General features: G+C 38.9%; 1 protein-coding gene across 4 annotated transcripts in view; it reads left to right on the top strand.

Annotated features, from left to right (window-relative positions):
* Positions 1-25,301, top strand: part of Sbf2 (SET binding factor 2) — a 360,275-nt gene that overhangs the window by 142,520 nt on the left and 192,454 nt on the right. For all 4 annotated transcript variants that reach the window (XM_040756376.1, XM_040756381.1, XM_040756385.1 and 1 more), the window contains exon 3: positions 5,293-5,430. In XM_040756376.1, coding sequence (XP_040612310.1) covers positions 5,293-5,430 — 138 coding nt within the window. The remainder of the gene's footprint in view (positions 1-5,292; positions 5,431-25,301) is intronic.

The following is a 25,301-nucleotide window of genomic DNA, read 5'->3' on the forward strand; positions in this document are numbered from 1 at the left end:
TGTCGCGTCCCCCTCGACCAGCAAGGAAGATGCGACTCAGGAATCCTTCTCACAAGCAGTTTATTCAGGACCTTGATGAACAATGTGGAGGCAGCCGTGGGAGAAACCCCTCCTGCTCCCTAAATAGCCGAGACCAGCCAACCCTGAGCAGCCATGTGTGCGCAAGCCATAGGCTCACCAGCATGCGTTAGCAATCTGATGATGATGGTGTGACCCCGGCGGGATAGGAACACACCAAATAAGGAGTTGTTTGTTACCAAGAGCACTCACCGTTGGGATGGTGGAAGGCGGAAGCTGGTGCCATCTTTAAGGCGCAGTGTGGCGCAGCTCTCCACAGATGTTTCATATTTTGTTTTGTTTTGGCTTTGTTTTTTTTTTTTTTTTTCTTCTGAGATAGGGTTTCTCTGTGTAGTTTTGGCTGTCAGGGGGTTCATTCTGTATGCCAGGCTGGTTGGCCTCGAACTCACAGAGATCTGCTTACTTCTCTCTCTCAAGTGCTGGGATTAAAGGCATTTGCTACCATTGCCCAGCCTTTTTGCTTTGTTTTGTTCTTAAATAATTTATTTTTTATTTACATTGGTGCTTTGCCTACATGTATGCCTGTGTGAGGGTGTCAGATTTAGAGTTACAGACAGTTGTTAGCTGCTATGTGGGTGGTGGGAATTGAACCCAGGTTCTCTGAAAGAGCAACCAGTGCTCTTAACCTCTGGTCATCTCTCCAGCCTCTTGCAGACTTAAAAAAAATTTTTTTTGACAGCTGACTGGATAAGGGGGAGGCTCTTGAATCCCAGCCTGATGGCTGAGAGACCAACAGGAGACTGATCCAGACTCTATGAATGTAGTGCCAGGGAGGAGGCCACAAAAATCACTTGGGCCTTGGGTAGTAGATCAGTGTTCACCATGGTTTATGAATGAGCTTTGGAAGCCCATTCCAAATAAAGGAATGCTCTCTCAGCCTGGACGCATGGGGAAGGGCCTAGGTTCTGCCCAGGATGAAATGACAGACTTTAGAGATTCCCCCAATGAGGGTCTTACCCTCCCTGGGGAATGATGTGGGGATTTGGGGGGGGGACAGTGGGACTGGTGGAGGGACAAGGGAGTAGGGGTGGGAGAGGGAGCTGGGACTGACATGTGAAACATTCACGTTTCTAATTTAAATAAAAACATATATTGAGAAAAATTTTTTATTACTTTAATTTTAAATAGCTTGCTTCACATGTTCACTCTCCCTCCTCCCTCACTCCCCCACCATCCCCCCCCCAGCCTCCCACCCTATATCCCCACTTTCTTCCACATAGGGGATATTCAGAGTCTGTCATTTTGCTCAGGGCAGGGTCCAGGCACTCCCCTAAGAGTCCAGGCTGAGAGATCATCCCTCTTTGTGTTATGGACACACAGAGTCCATTTATATGCCAGGGATAAATACTGATCTACTGCACAGGGCCCCATAGGTTGCCCAGGCCTCCTTATTGACTCTCACACTCAGGGGTTCTGGATCAGTCCCATGCTGGCCTCTCAGCTGTCGGCCTGGGGTCCAAGAGCTCTCCCGGTTCAGATCAGCTGTCTCTGCTGGTATTGCCAGCCCATTCTTTGTCAATTTGCTCATCGCTCCTCTCTCTCTGTCACTGGGTTACATGGGTTCAGTTCAGTGTTTAATTGTGGGTGTTTGCCTCTGCTTCCATAAGTCACTGGATGAAGGTTCTAGGATGGCATATAGTATAGACATCAAGTTCATTATCAGGAACGGGCATTCGAGGTGGTCTTTCCACTATTGCATAGCTTGCCAATTGGTGTCATCCCTTTAGATCGCTAGAGGTCTCACTGGTGCCAGATCTCTCTTCAAACCTATGACTCCCTCTATTATGGTATTTCTCATCCTGTTCTCCTATTCTACCCCCCCCACTCAACCTTCCTGTTCCCTCATGACCTACTCTCTCTTCCTCTTCTCCCCCTCTCTTTTTCCCAGCTCCCATTTCCTCCCACACATACCTCCCGCCATGTTCCCAATCTGTTCAGGAGATCTTGCCTCATTCCTCTTCTCTGGGGTACCATGCATATCTCTCTTAGGCTCTTTCCTGTTTACCAGACTCTCTGTCAGTAGAATTGCACATTGGCACTATCCTGATCCATGTCTAAAATCCATATATGAGTGAGTACATACCATGTTTGTCTTTTTGTGCCTGGATTACCTCACCCAGGATGGTTTCTTCTAGTGCCATCCATTTGCCTGCGAATTTCAAGATACTCCATTGTATAAATGTACCACATTTTCTCTATCCACTCTTCAGTTGAGGGGCATCTAGTTTGCTTCCAGGTTCTGCCTATTACAAATAATGTTGCTATGAACATAGTGGAACAGATGTCCTTGTTTTATGAATTTGCATCTTTTGGATATATGCCTAAGAGTGGAATTGCTGGGTCTTGTGGTAGATTGATTCCCATTTTCCTGAGGAATCTCCATACTGATTTCCAAAGTGGGTGTACGAGTTGGCACTCCCACCAGCAGTGGATGAGTGCTCCCCTCTCTCCACATCCTCTCCAGTATAAATTGTCTTCAGTATTTTTGATTTTAGCCATTCTGACAGGAGTAAGATGGTATCTCAGAGTTGTTTTGATTTGCATTTCCCTGATGATTAAGGATGTTGAGCACTTTCTTAAGTGTCTCTCAGCCATTTTAGACTCCCCTATTGAGAATTCTCTATTTAGTTCTGTACCCCACTTTTTAATTGCATTCCCTCTTGTAGACTTGTAAAAGGCCACACTTAATGTTTTGTTTAATGATGGCATACACCCCTTTACTACAGGTCAGTAAAGTATGATTTTACAGATGTGGATGAAGGCTATTCACCAGAGATGCTTACTATTACCATTATCCAAAGATCTTAGTATGCCATCTTTGAAAGATCATTTAGTTTTGTTCAAGTAAACCATGAACCTTGTCATTCTGTTAAATTTTTATATTCATTGTATCTATAAAACATTGAGAAAACTAAATACAGTTGTTTTTTCAATTTTCAGGTAGTGAAAAATACCCAAGTGCCTGTCTTATAGGTTTATTTGCTCACTTTGTTACTTGTGAACTCTTCTCTGACTGGTAACTTCAGTTTTATAAGTGAAACATATTTGGTAAAATAATGGGGGAAGGCCTTCTGTGTGTATGTTGTCTTATTAGTTGATAAATAAAGCACTGTTGGCCAATAGGGAAGCAAGATAGATGGGACTAGGTTTCGAGGAGAATTCTGGGAAACGTAGTCAAGAGTAGAGAGTCACCATGTGATCCCTAGAGGAGAGGGCGCAAGTCTGGCATTCTCGGTAAGATAAGGCCTTGTTAAAAAAAAAAAATATATATATATTAGTAATTAAGTAATAAAAATATATATTAGTAATTAGTAATTAAGAAACTATAGCTAATGGCCAACAGCTTCATAATTAATATAGTGTCTCCTGTATTATTTGGGGGCAGAAACAGCAGTGGGACGCAAGCAGCTGGCAGAAAGAGTACACAGTACAGTAAAATGAGAACTGAAATATCATTTTTTCCCTTTTTGAACCCTTAGTTTCATTTAAAAATTCAGTAAAAATAACAGCAATTCTTCTGGGTATGCTACTTTTCCAAAATCAACAGTCCCCCAATGAAACTGAACCATACCCCATGAGCATGTACGTATCTGCTATTTGTTCATAGAACTGATTTGCTTTATATCAGACTAGTAGTTTGTCAGATAAGTGGTAATATTACACCTGGTGATGGTAAATGTGCAACTTTATTATTTTCAACCAATACCAGGCACTTCAGGTCTGATTCTGAGTCAGTTTACAAGATGAGACTGTAGGAAGAAGGGTTTCAGAGGGAGAGAGGTAATTAATGGGTGTATGTATGAAAGTGACTAAAATTCAGCATATCCATCTTTGAAACCATCACAGATTAAAAAAAAACTAATAAAAACAATATATCAAATTCTGACAAAGTAATTCATTGAAAGACATTAACAGAAATTTGAAAGACATTTCTGAACTTGTTATAATCTGAATAAACTTCTTGGGTGGTACCATAACTATATCTTTCTTATACCCTGGAGCATAAGTCAAGGTTAGTTACATTCTAACAACCATTTGCCATAAACTGTGATTCTTAGCATTTTTGGCTCAGTGTCCTATGTGCTCATTGATTGTAAGGACTACAAAAGGGTATTATTCATATAATTTACTCATATATTAGAATTTACAATATTTTTAATGAATCCATTTTATTATTTTTAATGTGTGTGTGATATATGCATGTATGGTGTATGTGCACACTTGTATATGCAAACATGTGTGATAGTGGATGCAGAGACTAGAGGAGGGTGTGGTGTACCCTCCTTTATCATGCTCTGTAATATTCCTTTGAGGCAAAGAAGGTCTTTCCCTGAATCTGGAACCTGTTTTGTTTTTTGGTTTGTTTGTTTGCAAGACTCAGCAATGTCTCTTATCTCTCCTTATAGCAGCCATCTCTACATTCTCCCCGCATTGACTTTAAAAATTATAATGTTTTGGTTAGCACACAAAGAAGTGATGTTTTCATACATGCTCTTCATTTCACTTTATCTTTATTCAAGCCCTACTGTTCCTTTAGCACTCCTCTTGCTGGTCACCTTCTTCCTTTTATACAGTACTCCTTTCAGCACTTCCTCTCCAGCTTGTACCATGATTTATTCTATTATTTGGATGGAGAGTATTTTACCTGGTGCTATGTTACTACATAAGCCAAAAGTGAATTGGCATCTCAGAATGATATATATGGAACAATTCAGTAAATGTTTTCATAGCTATGCATCTATACATGGATTTTTTTTAATATTAGCTGTTATAGCATACCATATCAAATAGATAAATTTATGTGTGACACATGTATGTGTGTGTACCCACACCTGCATGTATGGAAGCCAGAGGTCAATATCATGTACCTTTATTGATTTCTGTCTTATTTTTTGAATCATGGTCTCTCTCTGAATCAGGAGCCCTCCAATTGTTTAGACTGGCTGATCAGTGAACTTCTAGGATCCTCCTGTCTGCTTTCTTGTGCTGAGATGTCAGGAATACATGATCACCCTTGAATTTTTTAATATGAGTGTTAGGGTTTGAGGTCTGGTCTTCATGTGTATGAAGTAAGCACTATTTACCCTGTCAGCCTTTTCCATAGCCCCACAATTATATAGTTGTAATGACAATGTTATATTTAATATTTCTATATATTAACAAATGGTAAATTTTTATTTTAAAATGTGACTTTCCCTCTTGCTATCCCTTTAGTTTTGTCAGCCTGGTGGATGGCATCTGTCCAGAGAGCGGAAACAGCCAACATTCTTTGTGGTGGTCCTAACGGATATTGACTCAGATCGACATTACTGCTCGTGCCTAACCTTCTATGAGGCAGAGATCAATCTCCAGGTAAAGAAACTTTCCTATCCAAGGATGGAGACAGAATCCATTACTTCCATATTTGTTTTTTATTAAAATTGAAAATTTCATGCTCTCCTCTGAAATGCTTGAGGATTGTGTATGTTTAATGTTGGAGAAGGAGCAATGATAGAAATTGGTAGCTTAACTGTCCTCACTTAAAATAGTTGTCATAGTTGAATTAATGTATCTGTGAATTAGTTACTAAGATTAGTTTCCTTTGTAGTATCCTGTCACAGCTATCCTACATGTTTGTCTTCCAGGGGATCTTTCATGGGACTCAAATTATCACAGTGTTTCACATTATTGTTTCTCTCTTAAATCCATATGCAAGCACCAAAGAAATTTAAGTCCCTCCTCTTTTAGACCAGTGATTAAATTCCTAGTTCCAGGCAACCAGATTAATTTCTGTAATTTAAGCAGAAATATCTATGGCAAAGCGTTGGGCTATTTATGGAAGTTCAGGGATGAGGAATGAACAGGAGTCACATTCTGAGTGAAAGAAATAGTCCCTTAGAAGTGACATTTATACCCTGTTTTAAGCCAGTGGCACTTCGGGAGCTTGATATCGATCAGTATAGCCTCCACCCTAGTTGCCCTAGAATGTTCCATATCTCCTGAGTGCTTCCTGACACACAGCAGAACTTCTACTTTGATGTGTCAAATGGGTTTCTTCTTTGGTAGAAGTTAAGAGTCTTATACCCACTCCTGTGAAAGGGAGTCATAAAAATGTCGGGGTTTCCTTAGTGATGGTGTGGTGACAGTAACTTGTTGGTTCATGTTTGGCTCTTATTTGATAATATAGAAACTGCACAGAGCTTTTTTTTGTTTTTGGTGAGTCAATTTGTGTTACTCTACTTTCTGCTTCATATAGAAAAGTATCACCAATGAAAGAAAAGATGCTTTCAGACATGGCCTCACAAATCAGTATTTGAAGTCTTAATATATTTCTTAAAGTTAAAAACCTAAATTTTCTGGATTCAAGATCTGGGTTTTCAATACAGAGGAGACAAGTTACCTATCATGAAGCAAGCTTACACTATTATCCTTTTATAGTGGAAGATCAAAAGTTCATGTAGAACAAAATACTTATTGTCTTCATTCCCAACAATATGCATTTCAGCATATCTTTTTCTCTGTTCGATCTTTGTGGGAAGCCATACTAACATTTCAAGGCTTTAGGTAATGAGATCAAACTAAGAAATGTTTGCTGTGAAATGCTTAATGACTTGTCGGGATATTGCTTCTGTTTAAATTTGGAGGTGACATTGCTGATGAAGTGACATAATTTATAAGTCTGTGTCTGTAGTTCCTCTTATCCCAGATAGTGTCCTTTATAGTGATGGAAATTGCCTATAAAAGGCTGTTTACATTCTTGTTTTGATCGTTTCAGTCAAACACCTGACAGAGTGTTCTGTAATCCACCTGCCACTCTATTTGATCTTTAATTTTAATGACATTCTTTAGACCTTAAGCTGATTCTAAGAACGCAGTATTCTTTATGTTCATATTCTTTTTTAAAATAATGTTTGAAAAAGGTTTTATTGGCTCTTTTTTAAACTTTATTTTATGTGCATTGGTGTGAAAATCTCATATCCTCTGGAATAGGAGTGACAATATTGACAGTTGTGAGCTGCCATGTGGGTACTGAGAGTTGAACCCACATCCTCTAGAAGAGCATCCAGTGCTATTAACTGCTGAGCTATCTCTCCACCGCCCTATGCCCATATTCTTAATAACTCCCTTGAGTGGCTGGAGAGATGGCTCAGAGGTTAAGAGCACTGGATGCTCTTCCAGAGGTCCTGAGTTCAATTCCCAGCAACCACATGGTGGTTCACGACCATCTGTAATGAGATCTGGTGCCCTCTTCTGGCGTGCAAGCATACATGCAGACCGAACACTGCATACATAATCAATAAATAAAATCTTAAAAAACAAATCCTTTGTGTTATCTAAGGGAAACTAAATGATAATTTGAATTCTCCCTCCTCTCTTCTTCAGATGCATTCAGCCCTCAAATAAGCTGACAGAAAGGCAGTATATTAAGACATCATTGGAGGTATTTTAGAAATATGTCTAGAAATTCTTAGGCACATCTGTCTCACTTTTTATTTGGACATTGTTTCACACATAAAGAGAAATTGCTAACATTACTCATAAACTTTTAGATATCTTTAACCCCATATCTATCTAGTGTTAAATTTTTGTCTTACTGGTATATTACCTGAGATCCTTCTCCCTCTCTCTCCATTTCTCTTCTCTTCTCTTCTCTTCTCTTCTCTTCTCTTCTCTTCTCTTCTCTTCTCTTCTCTTCTCGTCTCGTCTCGTCTCGTCTCTTCACTTCTCTCTCTTTCCTGCTTTTTCTTCACCCTTTTTGTGCAGTCTCTTACACACACACACATACACACACACGGGCGGTGGGGTGGGGCTCTCACCCTCACCTCCGAATCATTTGAGAGAAAACCCTATGTTTATATACCTTCTGGATTCTTTGGTCCCCTAGTCTGGACCTGAACCACTGTGCTGAAGTGACTCTGCTGCCCCATCTTCAGTGAACACCACCATAATCACTATACTCTTCACTACCATTCCACTATTTTCTTCCAAGGCAGACCCAGCACATAGCTGCATGTATTATGTTTAAGTTTTATTTCTCTTTTCCCTCTTTGTCTTGAATATTTGCTCAGTCCCTTTTTTTCATATATTTTTTATTCAACTTTTTACACATGTCACTTTTAGTTCCCTTTCCCTCTCCCTCACCTCCTCCTCCACCCCCCATCCTCCCAACCCATCACCCCCGTTCCATCTCACCCCCCCTGCTCCCCAGGGAGGGCAAGGGCCTGCATGAGGGATTTTCAGGGTCTGTCACATCATCCCCGGAAGGGCCCAGGTTCTTCCCCGTGTGTCTAGGCTGAGAGAGCATCCCTCCACATGGCATGGGTTCCCAAAGTCCTTCTGTATGCCAGGAATAAATACTGCTCCAGTCTCCTAGGTCCCACAGATTGCCAAGGCCTCCTCTCTGTCACCCAGGTTCTGTGAGAGGGTGTCTGAAACAGTCCCATGCTGGCCTCTCAGTCATCAGTCTTGAGTCCATGTGTTCCCCCTTGTTTAGGTCAGCTGCCTCTGTGGGTTCCTTTGGTCATCAATCTTCTTTGCAACTGGGTTCCAGGAGTTCAATGCAGTTCACAGTTGTGGGTGTCTGCCTCTGCCTCCATCAGCCATTAGATGAGAGTGCTAGGATGGCATATAAGGTAGTCATCATTCTCATTATCATGGGAGGGCATTTAAGGTAGCCTTAATGCCAGTTGGTGTCATTCTTGTAGATCTGTGAAGATCTCACTAGTGCCAGATCTCTCCTCCAACTTATACTGGCTCCCTCTTTTATGGTATCTCCCATCCTTTTCTTCTCTATTCTTACCCTGGTTCAACCTTCCTGCTCTCCCATGTCGTCCTCTCCCCTCCTCTTTTTCTCTCTCTCCCATCTCCTTCTACCCTCCCCTTCTTCCCCCAATCCATTTAGGAGATCCTATCCCCTAACCCTTCTCCGGATTACCATGCACATCTCTCTTAGGGTCCTCCGTGCACCCCAGACTCTCTGGTGGTGGAGTTGTGGGCTGGCAATGCCCTGCTTCATGTCTAAAATCTATATATGAGTACATACCATACCATGCTTGTCTTTTTGTGACTGGGTTACCTCACTCAGGATTGTTTCTTCTAGTGCCATCCATTTGCCTGTAAATTTCAAGATTCCTTTTTTTTTTCTGAGTAGTACTCCATTGTGTAAATGTACCTCATTTTCTCTATCTACTCTTCAGTTGAGGAGCATCTAGGCTCTTTCCAGGTTCTGGCAATTGCAAATAATGCTGCTATGAACATAGTTGAGCAGATGTCCTTATTTTAGAGGGTACATCTTTTGGGTATATGCCTAAGAGTGGAATTGCTGAATCTTGTGGTAGACTGATTTCCATTTTTCTGAGGAATCTCCATACTGATCTCCATAGTGGCTACACAAGTTGCCATTCCCACCAGCAGTGGAGGAGTGTACCCCTTTCTCCACATCCTCTCCACCATCAACTGTCATTAGTGTTTTTGATTTTAGCCATTCTGATGGGAGTGAGATGTTATCTCAGAGTTGTTTTGATTTGCATTTCCCTAATGTCAGCCCCTTTCTTATATGTTGAAATTTTCAAATAATAATTTGTCCACATCCATTTCTAATAGAATGGTTCTTATTTTGTGCCTCCTGTTATCTCAAGTTCAGATTGTGCATCAGCAGAGTACTGTAATACTCAAGTAAAACAAAATTGATTGGTATATGCTTATAATCCTAGAATTAGGAAGTCTGAAGCAGAAGAATTGAGAATGTGGGGATACCCTGAGCTACATAGTGAGACTGTCTTAAAAATTAAAAGAAGGAAAAAGAGGAAGGAAAGAAAGAAGGCCCACCAACTAAAGTCAAAGAAAAGAAAAAGAATACTTCCTAAATATGTTCCGTCCAGTGGTGTCCAAGGCTACACATTTGGATGCACATTATATCTATTTGTCCCTTACTGCTGGTGTTCATTTATTAGATTGTTATATTTCTGCAATGTATAGTTGCAGGTTTTTTTTTCAGTTGCAACTATTAAGTATTCCATAGGAAGGTATTTTAAATCTACATATATGTCCCACTGCTTGTCACTCATGTTCCTCTTGATTTAGTATTTAGTGTTGATTCTTGACTGAGTAATTCTGTTTATGATGCCTGCAACATGATTATCAACCAGTTCCATACTCCCTCTGTCTTATTAGTCAATAGTTGACTTTGTTGTTTTTTGCTTGCTTGTTTGTTTGAGACAGGGTTTCATTGTGTAACTTTGGCTGTCTTAGAACTTAACTATGTAGACCAAAATGGACTTGAACTCACAGAGAGCCATTTGCCTAGGCATCCTAAGTGGTGGGATTAAACGTGTGTGCCACCTTACCCATCTAATAGTTGACGTTTTAAAATTAATTAATATAATATTTTGGTCATGTTCTTCCTTTTCTCCAACTCTTTCCACATTCTCCAAATTCATGTTCTTTCGCTTTCTCCCTTGCCCCCCCCACAACCTCCCAAAATAAAAATCAAATCAAAACAAAGAAATACTTTTTTAAAAAATCACACAAAAATAGGATCTCTTTTTTGTTTGTCTTATTCTCTTTGGCAAGGGGCCTGCTCTAGAGTGTAGTTGATACACCCAGTGACACTCCACTGGAAACCTGATTTTCACTTTTTCAGTAGGTATCACTTGCAGATACCTTCTTGGTTAGAGGTGGGATTTTTGTGTCTGCTTTCTCCTTCTCAGTGCTCAGATTTTGTCTGGTTTGAACCTGTGTAGGTCTTGTGCATGTTGTCACAATCTCTGTGAATTCATATGTGTATCAGCACTGTTGTATCTGGAAGACACTGCTGCCTTGGAGTCATCTACCATCTGTGGCTCTTACAATCTTTCTGCTGCCTCCTCTACAGAGATCACTGAGTCTTGAAGAGAGGGAGTCAATAAAAGCATCCCATTTAGGGCTTAGAGCTCCAAAGTCTCTCCGTCCTATACATTGTCCAATTGTTAAATATCATCGATTCCAAGAAGAAACTTCTCTATGATAGTCGAATGATTTGTTCTATGGTAATAGCAATATATCGTTAGACGTCATTTTATTTCTGTGTTCTTTTTAATAGAACAATGGAAGTAGGCTTTCCCCCAGAGCCCATGACTTATCTAGTCTCAGATTCTTGGCCAGTTTAGCAGTGTCAGGTAATGGGTTTTGTCTCTCAGAGTGACAATTTAAAAAAAATGGTGACTACTCTCATAACACTTGTGCCACTATTTATTTTACCAGTATATCTTGCAGGCATATCACTGTTGTAGATCACAAGGTTTGTAGCTAGAGATATTGATGATTGCTTTTTTCTTCTGGTAGCATGTAAAGTACCTTCCAACAATATAAACTCCAGTCAGTAGTGCTGAAGCTTCTAGTTGGGCACAAGCTTGATTTTACCATGTTCAATGACATACATTATAAAGAGCAACCAATAGCCTTGGAAATAGCCTGTGATATTTGTGGGGAAAGGGTCTATAGGACCCCTTTGGCCAGTTACTCAACAAGATATAACCTATTCCTAGCATTGGAGATTTTATTTGGTAGCATAAGATGTCCAGTTGGCACATTGTTTCCTCCATTATATGGTGACTCCATTTAAATTCCTCTCACATATGCTTATATTTTAGGAAGCATCTACCATAGTATGTTTCCATATGGCTTTTCAAAAGGCGTTTGATGTTTGTTGTCTTTCCCCATGTTCCCTTCTGTACCCTGTCATCCCACCCGTGGTTCCCATTTAATCCTCCTATTCACCTTTCCCCCCATGTCTATATAACACTATACTCTCCTTCCTTGGAAGATCCGCTCCTCTTTCCTCATTCCTACTAGCTATCTGGAAGACGGAAAGATCTCCCATGCTCCTATATCAGTAGCATTAAAATTGTGAAAATGTCCAACCAAAAACAATCTATAGATTCAGTGTAATACTCATCAACATTCCAACACAATTCTTCACAGAAATTGATAAATCAATCTTTAACTTTATGTGGAAATACAAAAAACCCAAGGTATCTAAAATGAGCCTGAATATTAAAAGAACTGCTAGAGGGTGTCACTACCCCACAGTGTCATATTAACAAAAACAGCTTGATATTGGCATAAAAACAGACATGTTGAACAATGGAATTGAATTGAAGACCCAGACACAATTCCATACACCTACAGACACTTGGTTTTTTTTTTTTTTTTTTTTTTTTTACAAAGAAGCCAAAAATACATACTGGAAAATATTGCATCTTCAGCAAATATTCTGGTCATGCTAGATGGCTGCATGTAGAAGGAAGAAAATAGATTCATGTCTATCGCTCTGCACAAAACTCACCTACAAATAGATTATATACCTCAAACATAAGACCAGATACACTGAATCCGAGAGAAGAGAAAGTATGGGATAGCCTTGAAATCATTGACACAGGAAAGGAATTTCTGAACAGAACACCATTATCACAAGCACTAAGAACAAATAAATGGGACTTCATGAAGCTAAAAGTTTCTATATAACAAAAGACACTATCATTCAAGAAAATCAGCAGCCTACAGAATGAGCAAAAGATCTTTGTCAATTATACATCTTATAGAGAATTAGTATCAAGAATAAAGTTTTAAAAAAACCTAAAGACTGAACATTAAGAAAATAATTATACCAATTAGGAAATGGGTTATAGAACTAAACAGAGAGTTCTCAAAAACTGAAACCAAATGGTTAAGGAACAGTTAAGGATGGTTAACATCCTTAGCCATCAGGAACATGCAAATTAAAACTACCTTGGGATTTCATTGTACCCTAATCAGAATGCCCAAAATAATAAAACAAATGGCAGCACATGCTGGTGAATATGTGAGGAAAGAGTAACACTCATTCATTGCTGGTGGGAGTGCAAGGTATTACAGCCACTATCAAAATCTAGAAGGAGATTCCACAAAAAGCTGACAATTTCTACTCTAAAATCCAGCTATGCTACTCTTGGACATATAATCAAAGGACTCCAATTACTTGCTCTTTCATGTTCATTGCTGTTCTATTCATAATAGCCAGACATTAGAAACAGCCTGGATGTCCACCAACTGATGAAAGGATAATGAAAACATGATAGATTTGCACAATGGCATATTGCTCAGCTGTTACAAAAATGCAGTGTGTAGGTAAATGGATAGAACTAGAGACAGTCATTCTGAGTGAGGTAACTCAGACTGAAAAAGGCCATTGACTTCTACCCCCTCCTACCCTTTTGAGAAAGAGTCTCACTGTGTTGGCCTGGCTGGCCTGGAACTTGCAATGTAGATCAGTCTGGCCTCACATTTACAGAAATTACCTGCTTTGGTTCCCTAAGTTTGGTATTAAAGGTGTGTGCCACTATGCCCAGCCAGTAGTTGACATTTTCCTATAAACAAAGTTCTCTTGTCCTCTAGCTAAGCCAGAGACTCATGGATTCAAGCCTTTCCCGCTTCTGTTCAGAAGCATGTAATTCATTAGTGGCTTTCATTATTTTCATGTGCATGGTCTCCTATATCTGACCAGTGGCCACTTTCTAAGTTAGGTCTCGTTGGTTTTGTGGATTTTTCTTCATGTAAACACTTTAAATCTCTGTCATAACAAGTTCTAATCCAACTCTTAGTCTTTTCTAGCACCAGCCCTAAAATGAGACATTTTGTTAGGGAGCCTTGTCTCCTCTGCAGAGGGTAACACTTTAAGCCATGGTCTGGGTCCTTGTGCACTTTGAATAGGTGTCTTATAGCTTCCCTTTCATTGAACTCAGTGCACTGGCCATTTTAAAAAGAACAAAAAAATTGTAACTTTTTTTACAACTCATTTTAAAAAATTTAAAACATGTTTTCTTTTGAGTTTCTTCAATCCTGAAAATATAAACACGCTACCAGGATTCATTGTGTGATATGCTAGGTGCCGCTGAAGTTGTAAGCCTCCTTTTCTGTGTTAGAAACAAATTATTGTCATTTGAGTTTGTTCTGAATGAGAGTATAAACCATGAGGTAGAATTAAGTTGAATTAAACTAAAAGACATTCTTTTATAGGTCATTAGTAACATTATTCTCACTTTTGGCACTGTTTTTTTTAACAAATATGTTTTTATTTTATTTTTGGATCATATTAACAGTTCAAAATAGATCTTAACTCATTTGGTGTGAATTACTTCATACGAAATTATACTATGACACATTGCTTGGAATACTGAAGAGAAGGAACTTCAGGACTTAGCATCCAAAGTAAAATTGTGCAATTTAAAAAATATTGTTTCTTATCTTTTCAAAAATACAGTAATATGTTCGGTAATCATAAGAAAAACTTTGGCATTCAACTTTTGGTAACTTGTTTCCAAAATTATCCAACTAGATATTATGAGCCTTTACTTTTCTAAAGTAATGCGTAAACTGTGACATCTGATATTTATTGCTTAGATTAAGGATATATAAGTTCTTTGCTTTAGGTTTGTATCTAGGTTTTTCAATGTGTTTTATATTTCTGAATCAATAATAATTATAAGATTTTCAGTAAAGAAAGACTTTTGGTATGTCAGTAAATTAATTGCCATTAAAGAAATGGAGTGGGGATTAATGAAAATGATTTGGTGAAATAAGATGGATGAAAAAGAAAAAGACACAGAAGCCATAAGATACTCTTTTGTGTTGTTTTTATCTCATGGGGCATAAAATTGGGATCTGGAAGTAAACAAAAAATTCAGATGCAAAAGTATCCCAAAGTACTGTCTGAGTACTCTTCTGTGAAATAGATAATGACTGAAGACTGTACAGTCTTGAAAATCAAGAGCTAAGAAAAAAATCAATCTGAGCAAAAATTTGGAGGGAAGAAGCAAAGATGAGGTTTTATGATCAATTAAGGCTTGGTGTATTCCAGATACTGTGCCAAAAGTTTGGTAGAGCTTTATCTCATTCCACTGTATTGAACACATGTCATTCTTGTCTTAGTCACCCTGTTACATTCACATTTTACACATTATACTAAAAACTTAACTCAATGTAATAAAAGGGCTTGACTCTGTCTGTCTTAAAGAGTGAGATACTAAAACATACTCTATAGCACTAAGAGGTTACACCATCATGTGATTGATTCGAGAATAAGAAAAACGATGGGCATAGAAGGTACAGTTGAGAAGCACAACTGTAACATATCAGTTGGCGGGAGTCTATACGTATCCTTGGGTTCTGTTGTTTTGTGGGTGAGTGTTTGTTTTGTAATAGGGTCCTATTATGCTGGCCTAGTACTACCCTTGCGTTACAGCCTTTTGAGCCTTGGTTTAAAGACAATGCTATCACACCTAATGAACCTGTACATTTCAACAAATGTTACCAAGCACATGGGAGGCTAATTTGAAAAAACAAGAAATTAATTCATAATATCATAAAACAGTTCTAAGTGATTAAGGAATCACTGGAGAACTGAGTAAATAATAGGTTTTTAAACTGTCTTTAAGCAAGAAATATGTAGAACAATGGAGAAAATTATACTATCAAAGTAAATTGTGCCTATTCTAGAATATTTGAGACACATAGGGAAAGAAAGTAAAACAGAAAAAATAATGGCTTTTTTTTGGAAGCAGGAATTTTTTATTAAAATAATTGCACACCTATCTGCCATATAATTCTATGTATGTAAATTCTTGGTGTTTATTTCTTGTTGTGTAGATATTGTAAATAACTTTATAATATCTTAATGTCTTCTTGTGGGGAGGGAAATAATTGGCTTCTTCAAGAAGGAACAATGCTATTTTACCTTTCTTAACAAGAAATGAAGAGTTGCCAAATATGGAAACTAGTTTGCTGATTGTGTGACCAACATCATGTAGTCTAACTCCAGACACTACTTTTCAGACCATAACCAAAAAAAAAAGTCTAAGAAAAGCTACCTTAAGTGACATGATAGAGACATAGAAAATTTGGAATATTTATATGTTCTGAGTTTGTTTGTGTTCGTTGGATAATTTGTAACACATGTAAGTGTCTTCCCTTAGAAGAGAATTGGTAAATTGACAGGATGCTGAATTTTAACTTTCCTTGATATTCCTTATAAATACATCTTATAGGGAAAACTACCACTGAATAAATAAATGTTACATGCTTGAAATTATAGGATGTATTTAAATTAAAAAACTCTTGAGAACAAGCTTCCAAAGTCCAAGAATATCAAATGTCTTTTCTTTAGTATTGAAGACTAACAAGAACTGCAGCAGAAACTAAATCAACAGGTGCTGGAGCGATGGCTCAGGGGTTAAGAGCATTGACTGCTCTTTCAGAGGACCTGGATTTGATTTCCAGCACCCACATGGCAGCTCACAGCTGTCTATAACTCTAATCCAGGGGACCTGACAACCATGTCTAAACACCAATGCACATTAAAAAAAGTTATGTCAATAGGTTATTTTTTTTATTTGTATATGCAGATACACATGCACATGTAACAATTGGAAAGGAAAGGCTATCAATATGAAACAGGGTGGGGCATGGTAAGAGTTGGAAAGGGACTTGGGAGCGGCTGGAAAGAGAAGGGATGAGGAAAAGTGATATAATTATTTTTTGACTAAAATGAGTAAGAAAAAATAAATTTTAAAATACAAAAAATAACTAAATACAAGAAAGATTATTTTCATCAAGGTATGAGTCTAATCCTGTTTGTAACTGATAGTTTTACTTCTTTGATACTGTCCCCTTTAAATAATTGTTTACTAAACTACTACCTTATTTCTTACAAAGGTTACATGTAAGCATATACAGGAATAAAAAGGCTTATCCAAGTTAAAATAATGTAACATAGAAATGCCTTTCATGAATTATTTGGTATTTTGGTGTCTAGTTTCTTGAGTTCTTTATATATTTTGGAGATCAGTCCTCTGTCAGATGAGGGGTTGATGAATATCTTTTCCCATTCAGTAGGCTGCTGTTTTGTCTTATTGACTATGTTCTTTGCCTTATAGAAGCTTCTTGGTTTCAGGAAGTCCCATTTATTATTTGTTGCTCTCAGAGCCTGTTCTGCTGGTGTTATATTTGGGAAGTGGCCTCCTGTACCCATGCATTCAAGGCTACTTCCCACTTTCTCTTCTATCAGATTCAGTGTAACTGGATTTATGTTCAGGTCTTTAATCCACCTGGATTTGAGTTTTCTGCAGGGTGATAGATATGGATCGATTTGCATTCTTCTACATGTTCACATCCAGTTATGCCAGCACCATTTGTTGAAAATGCTTTCTTTTTCCATTGTACAATTTTGGCTTCTTTGTTTAAAATCAGGTGTTCATAGGTATGTGGATTAGTATTAGGGTCTTCAATTTGATTCCACAGATGCACATGCCTGTTTTTATGCCAATACTAAGCTGTTTTTATTACTGTAGCTTTATAGTACAGCTTGAAGTCAGGGATACCAAATAATCCAATTAAAAATGGGGTATAGATCTAAACGTAGAATTCTCAACATTTAGGGTTACGGTTAGGGCTAGGGTTGAGACATTTAAGGAATTGCTCAACATACTTAACCATCAGGGAAATGCAAATCAAAAGGACTCTGTGGTACTATCTTACCCCTGTCAGAATGGCTAAGATATAAAACACCAATAACAACTTATACTGAAGAGGATGTAGAGAAGGACAACAATCCTTCATTACTGGTAGGAGTTTCAACCTGTACAGCCACTTTGGAAATCAATATGGCGATTTCTCAGAGAATTGGGAATCAATCTACCTCAAGACCCAACATTACCACTCTTGAGCATATACCCAAAGGATGTCCACTCATACCACAAGGGCATTTGCTCAACTATATTCATAGCAGCATTATTCCTAATAGCCAGAACTGGAAAAAAATGTAGATGACTTCAACAGAAGAATGGATAAAGAAAATGTGGTACATTTACACAACAGAGCACTACTCAGCCAAAAACAAAACAAAACCAAAAAAATAACCAACAATGAAATCTTGAAATTTACAGGCAAATAGATGGATCTAGAAAAAAACTATCCTGACTGAGTTAACGTAGACCCAGAAAGACAAACATGGTATACACGATATGTACGCACTTATAAGTGGATATTAGATGTAAAGCAAAGGATGATCAGTTTACAATCCACAATCCCAGAGAGGCTAGATAAAAAGAGGAATGCAGGAAGGGAAAATAGTTAAGATCTCCTGTGTATAGTGGGAGAAGGGTAGAAGGGAGGGAATAGAGGATGGGAACATGATGGACCAAGAAGACTGACTTGGAGAGGCACAGGGGGAAAGACATTTCTTGATAGAAGCAGACATTATGGGGTTAGGGAGAAACCTGGTTATAGAGAAGTTCTAAGGATCCACAAGGATGTTGCCAGTCAGGACTCCTAACAATAGTGGAGATGGTGTCTGAATGGGTCTTCTCCTTTAATCAGATTAGTGGCTAACCCTAATTGACATCATAGAACCTTCATCAAGTAACTGATAGAAGTAGATACAGTAACCCACAGCCAATACTGGGCAGAGCTCCTGGAGTTCCGTTGAGGAGAGGGAAGGGTGGGATTATATGAACAAGGGGGAATCAAGAGCATGATGATAGTGAAAGCCATAGAGACAGCTGACCCAAGCTAATGGGAGCTTAGGAACTATGGACTGACAGCTGGGGGAACCTGCATAGGACTGAACTAGGCCCTCTGAATGTGGGTGACAGTTATGTGACTTGATCTCTTGTGGGGGTGGGGGCGCTGGAAGTGGACCTATCCCAGGTGCATGAACTGGGTTTTTGGAGTCTACCCCCTATGGTGGGATACCTTGCTCAGCCTTGATATGGGGGGATTGGCTTGGTCCTGCCTCAATTTGGTATGCCAGACTTTGTTGACTCCCCAAGGAAGGCCTTACCACTCCTGAGGAGTGGATGGGGAGTAGGAGGAGGGGAGAGAGGGGAAACCAGGGTTGGTATGTAAAATAAGAAATACATTTCGAGAGCCCATGTCTTCTTCTCCACTACCGAGACCAGGGGACCAGCAGGTCCAGGTAAACAAGGCCCACATCCAGGCCTGCCTTCCAGTGCCTGGGAACTCCCAAAGAGCCTCCCATCCCAGCGGGAGCCAAGCACCCCAGATCCCAGGTCTTCTCTCCCACCAATGGGACCAGGGACCAGCGGGACCAGTGCCTGGGGACTGCCACAGAGCCTCCAATCCCAGTAGGAGCCTGGCAACCCAGAACGCAGGTCTTCTCTTCCACCAAGGGGACCAGGGGACTAGGTGACCAGGTGGGAGATTATGCACCCCAGATTCCTGGGCTTCTTCTCCACCCACAGAACCAGAACTAGGAAGAAAAGAACTACCAGAGTATTGGACTTGTTTGCACCCACCGAAAGGGAACTCTGTTCCCCTAACCACCAGACCAGTAAGGGGCTCTTTCTGCACCCACTAGAAGAAGAGATAGAAAAGAAACAATACAAAAACACACTCAGCAACTGAAAAACAAATATGACACCTCCAGATTCTAGAGACTCCACACTAACAAAACTCCAACATTCCAATGAAAATAAAGCAGAAGAGAATGACCTTAAAAACAACTTCATGAAAATGATAGAGGCCCTAAAAGAGGATATAGGAAAATCCCTCAAAGAAATGGAAGAAAAAAAAACCAAAAAATGCAAGAAATGAAAGAAAAAACAAACCAAAAAAATGCAAGAAATGGAAGAAAAAGCAAACCAAAAAATTCATAAAATGCAACAAATGAACGAGACGATAAACCGAAAATTGCAAGAAACAATTCAAACAGTGCAAGGATGGAAAACTGAAATAGAGACAATAAAAAAATACACAATCTGAAGGAAGGCTGGAAATAGAAATGCTGGACAAATGGTCAGGTACTACAGATACAAGCATAACTAACAGAATACAAGAGATGGAAGAGAGAATCTCAGGTGTTGAAGATACACTAGGAGAAATTGATTCATCAACCAAAGAAAATCTTAAGTTCAAAAAATCCTGAACACAAAACATCCAGAATATATGGGACACCATGAAAAGACCAAACCTGAGAATAATAGATAGGTATAGAAGAAGGTGAAGAAAACCACCTCAAAGGGGCAAAAAAATTCAACAAAATCATAGAAGAAAACTTTCCCAACCTAAAGAAAGACATGCCAATGAAGGTACAAGAAGCTTACAGAACACCAAATAGAGTGGACCACAAAAAAAGTCCCCTCGCCACATAATAATCAAGACCCCAAATACACAGAATAAAGAAAGAATATTAAGAGCAGCTAAGGAAGAAGGCCAAGTAACATATAAAGGCAAACCTATCAGAATTACACCTGACTTCTCCATGGAAACTCTGAAAGCCAGAAGGTCCTGGATAGATATTCTACCAACACTAAGAGACCATGGATGCCAGCCCAGACTACTATACCCGGCAAAGCTCTTAATCACTACAAATGGAGAAAAAAAGATATTCCATGACAAAACCAGATTTAAACAATACGTATCCACTAGCCCAGCCCTACAGAAAGTTCTGGAAGGAAAACTCCAACCCAAGGAAGTAAACTCCAACCAGAAAAACCATAGGCATTAGATAATGCCACTTTACCAACAGCCAAAAGAAAAAAGGGGTGGCATTCCACACATAATTCCACCAACAACAACCATTCCAAATCAAAAAACAATGAGCAATCAATGGTCATTAATATCCTCAATATTAATGGCCTTAACTCACCCATAAAAAGACACAGACTAACAGAATGGATTTGAAGACAGAATCCATCCTTCTGTTGCATACAAGAAACACACCTCACCCTCAAAGACAGACATTACCTCAGAGTTAAAAGTTGGGAAAAGATTTTCCAATCAAATGGACCCAAGAAACAAACTGGGGTAGCAACCCTAATATCTAACAAATTAGACTTTAAACTAAAATCAATAAAAAGAGGTGAAGGAGGTCTTTTCATACTCATCACAGGACAAATCCACCAAGATGAAGTCTCAGTTTTGAACATCTATGCCCTAAATACAAAGGCACCCATGTTCATAAAAGAAACATTACTAAAACTCAAATCACATATAAAGCCCCACACACTTATACTGGGAGACTTCAAAACCCAATTCTCATCACCAGACAGGACTACCAGACAGAAACTTAAAAAAGAAGCAAAGGGTCTAATAGAAGTTATGACCCAATTGGGATTAACAGACATCTGTAGAACATTCTATCCACATAAAAAAGAATATACCTTCTTCTCACCACGACATAGAACCTTCTCAAAAAATCGACCACATACTTGGCAACATATCAAACCTCAGCAGGTACAAAATAATTGGAATAACTCCATGCGTCTTATCAGACCACCATGCATTAAAATTAGAATTCAACAACAACATAAATTGCAGAAACTCTACAAAGTCATGGAAATTGAATAATGCACAATTGCACCATTCCTGGATCAAAGAAGAAATAAAAAAAGAAATTAAAGACTTCCTAGAATTCAATGAGAATGAAGACACAACATACCCAATACTGTGGGACACTTTGAAAGCAGTGCTACGAGGGAAGTTCATAGCACTAAGTGCCCACATGAAGAAACTGGAGAATAATATACTAGAGAATTAACAACATGGCTGAAAGCTCTAAAACACAAAGAAGTAAACTCAACCAGGAGGAGTAGATGCCAGGAAATAATCAAACTGAGGGATGAAGTCAATAAAGTATAAACTAGGAAAATAATACAAAGAATCAATGCAACAAAGAGTTGGTTATTTAAGAAAATCAACAAGATAGACAAATCTTTGTCCAGACCTACCAAACAGCAGAGTGTGAACATGCAAATTAAGAAAATCAGAAATGAAAAGGGGAATATAACAGTGGACTCTGAGGAGATTTAGAGAATCATCAGGTCCTACTTTGAAAACCTGTACTCCACACAATTTGAAAATTTAAAGGAAATGAACAATTTTCTGGGTAGATAGCACTTGGCAAAATTAAATCAAGAACAGATAAACAATTTAAATAGACCTGCAAGCCTTATTGAAATAGAAGTAGTCATCTAAAGTCTCCCAACCAAAAAAAAAAAAAAAAAAAAGCCCAGGTCCAATAGCCTCAGTGTAGAATTCTACCAGAAATTCAAAGAGCAGCTTATACCAATTCTTCTCAAAGTATTCCACGCAATAGATGCAGAAGGGTCTTTGCCAAACTATTTCTGTGAGGCTTCAATAACCTTGATCCCCAAGAAACACAAAGACACAACTGAGAAAGAGAACTTCAGACCAATATCCCTCATGAACATTGATGCAAAAATACATTTGCCAGTATTTTACTCAATAAAGTACTGGCAAATCGGGTCCAAGAACATATCAAAACAATCAGTCACCACAATCAAGTAGGCTTCATTCCAGCAATTCAGGAATGGTTTAACATACAAAAATCCATCAATGTAATCCACCATATAAACAAGCTGAAAAACAAAAATCACATGATCACCTCACTGTATGCTGAAAAAGCCTTTGGCAAAATCCAACACCCCTTCATGATAAAGGTCTTGGAGAGATCTGGGATAACAGGAACATACCTGAACATAATAAAAGCAATATACAGTAAACCAACAGCTAACATCAAACTAAATGGACAGAAACTCAACACAATTCCGCTAAAATCAGGAACAAGACAAGGCTGTCCACTCTCTCCATACCTTTTCAATATTGTACTGGAAGTTCTAGCTAGAGCCATATGACAACAAAAGGAGGTCAAGGGGATACAAATGGGAAAGGAAGAGGTCAGACTTTCACTATTTCAGATGATATGATAGTTTACATAAATGACCCAAAGAACTCTACCAGGGAACTCTTACAGCTGATTAACACCTTCAGCAAAGTGGCAGGCTACAAGATCAACTCAGGAAAATCAGTAGCTCTACTATATACAGACGTTAAAAAGGGCTGAGAAAGAAATCAGAGAAACATCACCCTTTACAATTGCCACAAACAACATAAAATACCTTGGAGTAACACTAACCAAACAAGAGAAAGACCTGTATCTCAAGAACTTTGAGTCTTTAAAGAAAGAAATCAGAGAACCCTCAGAAAATTGAAAGATCTCCCATGCTCTTGGATATGTAGGATCAATATAGTAAAAATGGCAATCCTGCCTAAAGCAATCTACAGATTCAATGCAATCCCCATTAAAATACCAGCACAATTCTTCACAGACCTTGAAAGAACAATAATCAATTTTGTATGGAACAACGAAAGACCCAGGATAGCCAAAACAACCTTACTCAACAGCGCAACATCTAGAGGCATCGCCATCCCTGACCTCAAGCTCTATTATAGAGCTGTAGTCCTAAAGACAGTTCGGTATCAGTACAAAAATAAGACAGGTAGACCAATGGAATCGAATTGAACACCATGATATTAACCCATACATATATGAACATTTTATCTTTGACAAAGAAGCTAAAAATATACAATAGAAAAAAGAAAGCATCTTTAACAAATTGTGCTGGCATAACTGGATGCTGGCATGTAGAAGAATGCAGATAGATCCATGTCTATTGCCATGCACAAAACTTAAGTCCAAATGGATCAAAGACCTCAACATAAATCCAGCCACACTGAAACTCTTAGAAGAGAAAGAGGGTGGTACCCTTGAACAAATTGGTACAGGAGACTGCTTCCTGAACATAATTCTAGTAGCACAAACAGTGAGGTCAATAATTAATAAATGGGACCTCCTGAAACTGAGAAGCTTCTGTAAGGCAAATGACACAGTCAGCAAGACAAAAAGGCAGCCCACAGAATGGGATAAGATATTCACTAACCCCACATCTGAAAGAGGGCTGATCTCCAAAATTTACAAAGAACTCAAGAAGCAAGTCTCCAAAACACCAAAGGATCCAATTAAAACGTGGGCTGTAGAACTAAATAGAGAATTCTCAATAGAGGAGTCTAAAATGGCTGAGAGGCACTTGAGAAAGTACTCAACATCCTGTGCCATCAGGGAAAGGCAAATCAAAACAACTCTGAGATTCCATCTTACTTCTGTCAGAATGGCTAAAATCAAAAATACAGCACAGTTTATGCTGGAGAGGATGTGGTGAAAGGGGAACACTCCTCCACTGCTGGTGGGAGTGCCAAGTCATACAGCCACTTTGGAAATCAGTATGGAGATGCCTCAGAAAAATGGGAATAAACCTACTGCAAGACCCAGCAACTCCACTCTTAGGCATATATCCAAAAGATGCCAATTCATACAACTAGGACATCGGTTCCACTATGTTTATAGCAACATTATTTGAAATAGCCAGAACTTGGAAGCAACCTAGATGCCCCTCAACTGAAGAGTGGATAGAGAAAATGTGGTACATTTACACAATGGAGTACTATTCAGCATTAAAAAATAATGGAATCCTGAAATTTGCAGGCAAATGGATGGCACTGGAAGAAACCATCCTGAGTGAGGTAACCCAGTCACAAAAAGAGAAAAATGGCATGTACTCTCTCATATATGGATTTTAGACATAGATCTGAGGAGTGCCAGCCTACAATCCCATGGCAAGAGAGTCTGGGGAACAGAACCTTCATTCAATGGTTGATGGAAGCAGAGGCAGACTCCCACGGCTAAGCACTGAGCTGAACTCAAGGACAGAGAGAGAGGACTAATGAAGAAAGGGGTTAAGACTGGGCTGGTTAAACCCCCAGAAACAGCTGACCTGATAAGGGTTAGCTCCTGAATCCCAGATTGATGGGACTGATCAAGACCCCCTAAATGTGGGTGTCAGTGAGGAGGCCCAGATAATCTATTGAGCCTTGGGTAGTAGATCAGTATTTATCCCAGGTATACAAATGGACTTTGGGCACCCATCCAGCAATGAGAGATGCACTCTCACTCTGGACTCTTGGGGGAGGGTCTAGGCCCTGCCCTGTATGAAATGTTAGACTATGGACACCCCCATGGAGGGCCTCACCCTCCCTGGGGAAATGTTGGGATATTGGAGGGGTTGGTGGAAAGGCGTGGGAGGAGGGGAGGGAAAGGGAGAGGGACCTGGAATTGACATGTGAAGCAACCTTGTTTTTAATTTAAATTTAAAAATAAAAATAAATTAAAAAATAAAAAAATTAATTTCTAGAAAAAAAATAAAAACAAACTTGTAAAAAAAGAAAAGAAATGCCTTTAATGAGCTGTGTAATCTTAACAGGTCATTTGGACTCTCTAGACATGATTGTTAATTTGTACAGTGAAATAGACATAAATATAGGACTTTTACTGCATCTGTGTCATACTAATTTCC

The sequence above is a fragment of the Mesocricetus auratus genome, unplaced genomic scaffold (assembly GCF_017639785.1).
Source record: "Mesocricetus auratus isolate SY011 unplaced genomic scaffold, BCM_Maur_2.0 Super-Scaffold_4256, whole genome shotgun sequence".
NCBI lineage: Eukaryota > Metazoa > Chordata > Mammalia > Rodentia > Cricetidae > Mesocricetus > Mesocricetus auratus.